Source organism: Sinocyclocheilus anshuiensis, unplaced genomic scaffold (genome assembly GCF_001515605.1).
Source record: "Sinocyclocheilus anshuiensis isolate Anshui unplaced genomic scaffold, SAMN03320099.WGS_v1.1 scaffold648, whole genome shotgun sequence".
NCBI lineage: Eukaryota > Metazoa > Chordata > Actinopteri > Cypriniformes > Cyprinidae > Sinocyclocheilus > Sinocyclocheilus anshuiensis.
In genome coordinates this window covers 1,262,472-1,269,673 of record NW_015557156.1, presented here as the reverse complement: position 1 = coordinate 1,269,673, position 7,202 = coordinate 1,262,472, and the positions used below count along the sequence as shown (strand labels likewise).

Sequence of the window (7,202 nt, the reverse complement as noted above, 5' to 3'; positions counted from 1 at the left end):
AGAAACAATAATGTACAGTATGTGGAAAAGAATGTGTTTTTTTAACCTTAAACCGCATAAACACATTGCATTACATTACATCAAATACACAAAATAATGTTATTTTTAGCAACATCATATGACCCCTTTAAATTCTAATAAAAACAGTTTGACAACTAGCACAATTTCGTGGGTTTATGTATTTTTCGTGTCAGTAACACATACTCCACAAGATGGCAGTAAAGGAAAGCCATCAAGATGACATTAAAATTCCCCAATGATTATTATTTCAAAATGCTGTTCAAAGTATGCAGTAACGAAGCTCAGTGTTGCCAACTTAGCAACTTTGTTGCTAGATTTAGCAACTTTTCAGATTACCCTAGCAACTTTTTCCTCCAAAAGCACCTAGCAACAAATTTTGCTATTTTTTTTTTATTTATTTGGCAACTTTTAGCAATTTTGATGACAATTTCAAATGATAAAAAGGCACACATTTTCCATCTAAATTAGACAAAAAGAGGAAACCAAAGATGCCTAGCAGTGCACACATCACGTGAATTAAGTTAACTGCTATTTGCAATTGTTCAATAATAATTAGGTGTGTTCGACTTGAAGCTGCGCTGCGCAGACCGATCGGTGTATGACATCAAAGTACCGTGAGAGCTAATAGAGAGCAGGCGGACCTGCATGATTTCTAATCGCTCTCGCGGTGCTTTGATGTCAAACACCGATCAATCTGCACAGCGCCGCTTGATACACCTTGTTAGTAGCTTGTACCTGTGATTGTTGATCAGTTAGTTGATCTAGAAAAATGGAAAAGGTAGTAATTTTCCAGGACTTTATCCATTATCCGTTGTAACCCTGTAACCCAAAAACACTAAATACAATGCGGAATTTAAAATGTAGATAAAAAAAACCTGTGAAAAATCAATATGGAAAATGTCTTCATATTAACATAGTAGACTATTTTTACAGGCTTTTCTTAGAGTGTAGCATACTAACAAACTACTAATACACTGCTTAAAACTAATTGTTCAGAATGTGCTAATCAAATTTTTTTTACTAGCTAAAAAACAAACAAATTGTAATTGTTCAAAAATGTGTAAGTGTTCAGCAATTTAATATTGTATTTAAAAATACATTTATTTATATTTTAATATTATTATATTATGCATTTATATTATTTTACGAACAAATCGAAATGAACATATGTAAATTATATTTTTTTGCTGAGATTTGACTGATTTCTAGACTGCAACCAGTTCATAAAGCTTTTTTTTTTTTTAACTCATGCTGCATAAGCATCAGTTAAAACACTTGTTGAGATAAGCCCAAGAAATATGAATCGGAGACTTAAATATAAATCAGAAACCTCAAACTGTATTACTGCAATTGAAAAGGTACGTTAGGTAAAAAGCAAGTCAGTCTTGATTAATACATGTAAGTTAACGTTAATAATTCAAACGGATCTGACGTCATGTCAGTTGTTCCTGGTGTAATGTTAACATGTTGGGTGGATTAAAAAGAAAAAAAGTTGATTATGCTTATTTTAGTTAGTGATAATACTTACAGATCCTCGATTCAAATTCAAATCAAAATCAAAATGATAAGTTACAAATACATAATGTACTTACATGAACAACAAGAGTTAGATTGGGATGGCGTGACTCTAGTTTTCTCATCTTTTTCTTCTGATTTCGTCGTTTTTGTTGTTGCGTCTCCAAACGCACTGCTCGGTGCTGGTTTGACAGCTTCTGGCTCTGGTTTAGAGGTGGATGATGGTTCTTGTTCTGGTTCTGTTACGTCCAGCTGAGGCTCTTCGGTACGTGGCAATGTGGACCTGTGCCTCTCCAGCGCATCTTTCGCTCCTCCAGCCAGATCTAAGATATCATCGTCGTCTGGCGCTTTAGCATCTGCCTCTCTTGCCAATAAATCCTCTGCTTCATCCATCAACGAGTTCTTGTGTTTGTCTGCTCGGTATTCTTCTTCTTCTTCTTCTTCTTCATGCTGAAAGCCATATGAAGGTGTCGTGGAGCTTATACCCGTCTGATCATCCATCGTTAAGAATGATTTCACACCGTTATATACGAGTAACTTTTCTTTTCGATTTGAATATCTGAGAAAATATCTTTGCAAAACTTCAGGTTTCAACACGGGCCTGAAACGCAGAAACGGCGCAACTGTTTGACTAGACGCTTAGTTAGGGGAAGTATATGCAAATTTAGCCAACTATTTCATTGGCTGAATAGTGAAAGAGGGCGGTTCTACGACGCCCAAGCACCTCGTTGCGTGCAAGGTTACGCGATTAATTAGGGGCGGGGTATGGAAGTTTGTGGGTATTTCATTGGGTGGATAGTGAAAGGGGGCGGGGCAGCCACATGCTTTCTCTTCCTGAGCAGAAATGTGGAAAATGGCTGAGTGATGCATTTCAAGCAGTTTTAAAATACACAGTGGTTTGAAAATGCACTGATAGCTTGCCTTTATTCTTATATGTAAATAATAGTTATATGTTCTTAGTATTTGCAAAGTGTAGCCATTATTTCATGAAATCAACTACACATTTGATGTCATGCAAGCAACACTCTAACCTTGACTATATTCATAACATCTTGTGCGTTGATTGCGAAGTCATTGAATATTGTTGCGCATACATTTATTCAGATGTTTCAGTGTTTGTCGTTGTATTACAACATAAACTAAAGAGACTCGTGTGATCCAATGAATCTGAGTCAAGACTGTCTCTCTTGGATCCCTTTTTATCTGTAATAATGTAAAGTGTTTTGTATCATATCACTTTTATATGATATACTTTGCTGAAAAACTTATTTCACAGAATTTTCTATGCCTTTTGCCCTCTTATTGGTAGTTCATACTTTTTTTAGCAAGTAAAAGGCCTTTTATAATGTTAATGAATTGTCCCCATTCAGATCTCGGTACACGTGTCTTTTTACTGTGAAATCTCTGATGATTTTTATCTAAATGAATAATTTTTACATTCTTAGTAGGCCCTAATATGGCCCTAATAAACATTTAGTGGACTGAAGCAACTTAGGTTAATTGATTCAACATACAAAAATAAATAAAATGTCAAAGTGTTAAAATATCAATATCTATACAACAGGCAGTTGTGGAACTTTTATCAGTTTTGTCTGCATCTTCATTGCATTGCATTATATGTTTCGCCCTCCCAAAATAAAAACTACAGGGATTTGATTAAAAATTAAGTATTTAAATATAATCTTACTACAGTAGATTAAGAGATACAGAGTGGAAACTGTTATACTGTTATAAGGATCTAATTGATTTACATTATCAGAAATACATTTTACTTTTTGGCCTTATAAATAACAGAAACTGTGGCAAATTGAATATTTCTTAATAAAATTTAGATTTTTTTCCCCCCTCCACAAGTATGAGCTCCATATTCTCACAATATCATATGGGCCATAAAAACCCATATGACACAAAGCTATGAAATGAAAAATACGAAACAAATCAAAAACTAAATTTAGATTTTATCTAAAGGTTCAATAAATTACTTTCTTTTTTTACTATTATTATTATTTCATATTTCTTCTCAGGCTTTGTAGGTTACGGCTGTTCTGCTGTGCTCCAGGAAATTCTGAACATTGTGTACTTGGAGCACATACTGTATGTAATGTAAATGTTTTCCTTGTCAAACATGCAGCTGAAAGATCAATCAACAAAGGAATCCAGGTGGATCCAGACTGTGACGAGACATCTAGTAAAATTCCTCATCATTATATATAGATATGTCTTGGGTCTCTCCTTTAGTGTGAGTAAAAACTGTAAGTCTCATCACTTGAAAAATGTATAGTGCACTTAAAAACCTTAACAAAAGCAATGATGCAAGTCTTAGCAGCCATTACTATAATTATGGTCAAAAATAGCACAACTTACGAGCTATTGATCATTAGATGTTTAAGTTCATCTTTTAAGTCTTCTCGTTATCTTGTTTTATTGCAGATTGTGGTGAGTCAGTGCATGTCTGCTGGGCAGATGTCATTGTCTGTCCTCTGTGCTGTGAAAAGGAGACAAAGGCAGATTTGAGGGATAGTTTGTCCTCTCCAGATACTGCAGTCTCCATTGTCATCCAGACGCCAATGGGGAAGCAAAGTACCAAACCGGTTCTGCAGGGTCTTTGTGCTGCGCTGGAGACATGCCCACGTGGGCTGACTGATAACCTGCCCTTTGCTTACTGATTGATTAATCGTAGAGATGTGTGGTGCACATTTTCTAATCTGGCCTGCTAGTTAGTTCTTTCTGATCTTATCTTTTTTTGGCTTGTGCAAAAGTCAAGTCATAATCCATCTTCTGTGAGAGAAAGGATGCAGGAATATATTTTTCGATCTCAGAATAAAACCATTTTACAGTGAAAAGATTAGCTTTAATCACCTTATTCAAGTTGCTGATTCATGTAGCAGTAATCTTGAAATTCATGGCAGTGAGTCAATGTAGTGCAATACTTATTTCACAGAAAACAGAGTGCTATCATCTTTTAGTCATATACTAAGTAGGGGAAAAGGGAGTCTCACAGACCTTCCTTTCTTAAACATTCACAATCATCATGATCTTTGATGATCTAAGGTTCAATGCAATTGTTTATTTTAATAATTTATGTGTTATGTTCTAATTAAGCAATGAAGGTCACCTATAAGTAAGGTCACGCCATATCCTGGATTTAGTGTTTAAATTCCCAACATACTGTAGAATGTTTTAAGCAGCCGATTGCTGTTTACATCGGTGATTAGAATGGAAAATAAAAATAGGCTTATTAAAGGGATAGTTCACCCAAATTCTATCATCATTAACTCCAAATGATGGAGTTCCAAACCTTTATGAGTTTTTTCTTCTTCTGTTGTTCTGTATCTGCTTGCTCCTTCCCCCTGAGCATTTATCACAGGGCAGGCGCAGACAGTCCTGTTTTTGGAATACTACGTGTCATGGCACACACAGTTTGCAAGCTTGCACTGGCTGCTTTCTTCATGGAGCAACTCTATAACAGCATGCAGCACCTAGATGTCAACAGTAATCACTCATGCCTGCTGGGTCACCTGTTTCGTATCTAAAGGCCATTGCATATTCATGTGTAAATAGTTGTGCTACATTCTTTTAAATGGTGTGCTAATGTCTATATGGGAACATGCTGTTCAGAAATTCACGTCATTCAGCTCTGGATGCACAACTACAAAACGCTCAATTTCCTCATTTTGCTTCTGCAGAGCAAAATATTAGATTTTTGGCAATGAGAGATGAAACAGGAGCCATGTTATGCACAGGCTGTTGCCTCTGGTTACAAAACCAAGATTACACAATATTCACATAAGAAGTGTTGTGCAGTTAACTGGATATATTGGCCAAAGACCATATGCTACATCAAGGACTGCAAAGGATGTATTATGTAATAGGCCTACAACAAAGAGGAGGAAAAACCTTAGCATGCTTGTCAGGAAGACTTTGTAGGACACTGCATGCATATGAAAGAGCTTGAAGACCAGAGAATGCACCAAGTGACCACAGTGAGTCAACTGATTCCATTTTCATTTCTGGTGCGCAACTCTCAAATCCTCTCCATGTATTGTTATAGCGCCCTTGGTGCCGGATATACATTTCTGCCGTTCATGCTCATGATAACAAGATATGAATTCCAAAATATAATCGAAGCAGTAAACAACACTTAGGCAGCAAAGTTTTTAAATACTATTAATTAAAACAAAATAAAAAAACATGAGATTTTATTTGTTATTTGGGGCAAATGTGTTTTGAGGAAATAGACTTCTAATAATGTGAAGTTTTAGCTGTAGAAATACACATTTATCAGTCGAGATATGTTTGAATCTGCAGACAGTGTAATGTGTTCAGTATCATTAAAATAATCGATTTTAACAGCTTAATAAAATGTAAATACAAAATGCTATAGCATAACAGTTATGTTACTGGTTAAAATAACGGCGTATATACTACTAGTTAAAAACTGAAATGAAACATTTTAACACTGTTAAATACTTACAGTAACTCGCTTTTTGTGTACTTTTTTTTCTCTTCAGGCAGTTCGTCGGGCAGCCTTACAGCGCTGAAGAGCACGTTGTACCGTTTGAAGGACCCTTTTCGATTTCCGCCATCTAAGGGCTGGTGGTGAGTGACTGTCACGAACGAATAATGGCGAAATAAATATGATATTCGGATATATAAATGCTTTAAAATGACCCAGAAACATTTACTTCTGTTTTATACACAGGTGGATTGAACACAAACATGCAGATTTTCGTGAAAACCCTAACGGGGAAAACCATCACCCTCGAGGTGAGGCATAGGCGAGCCGTGCGAGAGAATTCGATACTTTATCTTTTGTTTTATTGCAATGCGGGCTAATTATATTGTGTTATATGAATCTTTAAGTATAAATGTGTAGGATAGGTAGAGTTATAACGTAAGTAAATGCTGTATTTTAATAGTTATACGGAAGCCCTAAATAATGCTAGCGACAAGTCATGTGGCTCCGCTAACGTTACGTTCGTACAGTAGAGATTGCAAATTAATGAATTGTATCTAAAATGTGCATACAATTGAATACTCAATAGAAATGATTTTAATTTAATTATGCCGTTTTAACAAAAATTTTCCTTCAGTTCACAGCCTCAATGTTAATAGGTGTCGGTTACAGTGTAAGAATTAATCATCTAACGTTACATGTAAAAAAAAAAAAAGATATCAGATTAATAATTTCAAAGACGTATCAACGATATCATTTTAAATTCAAAATGTGTTAAAAACACCAAAAATATCAGGGTTAGACCTCGGAGTCAATGGTTTGTGATTTGGAAAAGTTAAAGTTAGATTCCACTTGGTCTCCTGTACAATAATGATAAATAGCTATTGGTTTAGGTGCAGTTTACTGTTATTTATGACAAATATTTATGTCTTCTACATGTGTTAATAGGTTGAGCCCTCTGATACTATTGAAAATGTCAAGGCTAAGATTCAAGACAAGGAAGGTAAGCTCCCTGCTATCTATCTATCTATCTATCTATCTATCTAAACTGAGTGGCGCACTCTGCTAAGCCTCTGGCCCTGAACTCCTAAGGTTGTCGGTTCGAATCCAGGGTGGCTAATGTTGCTTCTTTTTCTGGGGAAGTCGTGGCCTAATGGTTAGAGAGTTGGACTCATAACCCAAAGGTTGTGGGTTCGAGTCTCGTACCGGC

The 7,202-nt window shown here is 35.7% G+C and overlaps 2 protein-coding genes and 1 long non-coding RNA gene across 3 annotated transcripts in view; 2 read left to right on the top strand and 1 right to left on the bottom strand.

Moving 5' to 3' along the window:
* The window catches only part of LOC107678208 (reticulon-4-like), a 20,850-nt gene extending 18,663 nt beyond the window's left edge, over positions 1 to 2,187 (bottom strand). Inside the window, exon 1 of the mRNA XM_016473404.1 lies at positions 1,614 to 2,187. Coding sequence (XP_016328890.1) covers positions 1,614 to 2,037 — 424 coding nt within the window. The 5' untranslated portion in view covers positions 2,038 to 2,187. The remainder of the gene's footprint in view (positions 1 to 1,613) is intronic.
* On the top strand, positions 1,262 to 4,764 carry LOC107678209 (uncharacterized). The gene is made up of 3 exons (XR_001632926.1): positions 1,262 to 1,379; positions 3,668 to 3,775; positions 3,967 to 4,764. It is a non-coding gene; the product is annotated as an uncharacterized LOC107678209 (long non-coding RNA).
* Positions 4,765 to 6,091: 1,327 nt separating this feature from the next.
* The window catches only part of rps27a (ribosomal protein S27a), a 6,822-nt gene continuing 5,711 nt past the window's right edge, over positions 6,092 to 7,202 (top strand). Inside the window, exons 1-3 of the mRNA XM_016473431.1 lie at positions 6,092 to 6,135; positions 6,239 to 6,303; positions 6,941 to 6,995. Coding sequence (XP_016328917.1) covers positions 6,256 to 6,303; positions 6,941 to 6,995 — 103 coding nt within the window. The 5' untranslated portion in view covers positions 6,092 to 6,135; positions 6,239 to 6,255. The remainder of the gene's footprint in view (positions 6,136 to 6,238; positions 6,304 to 6,940; positions 6,996 to 7,202) is intronic.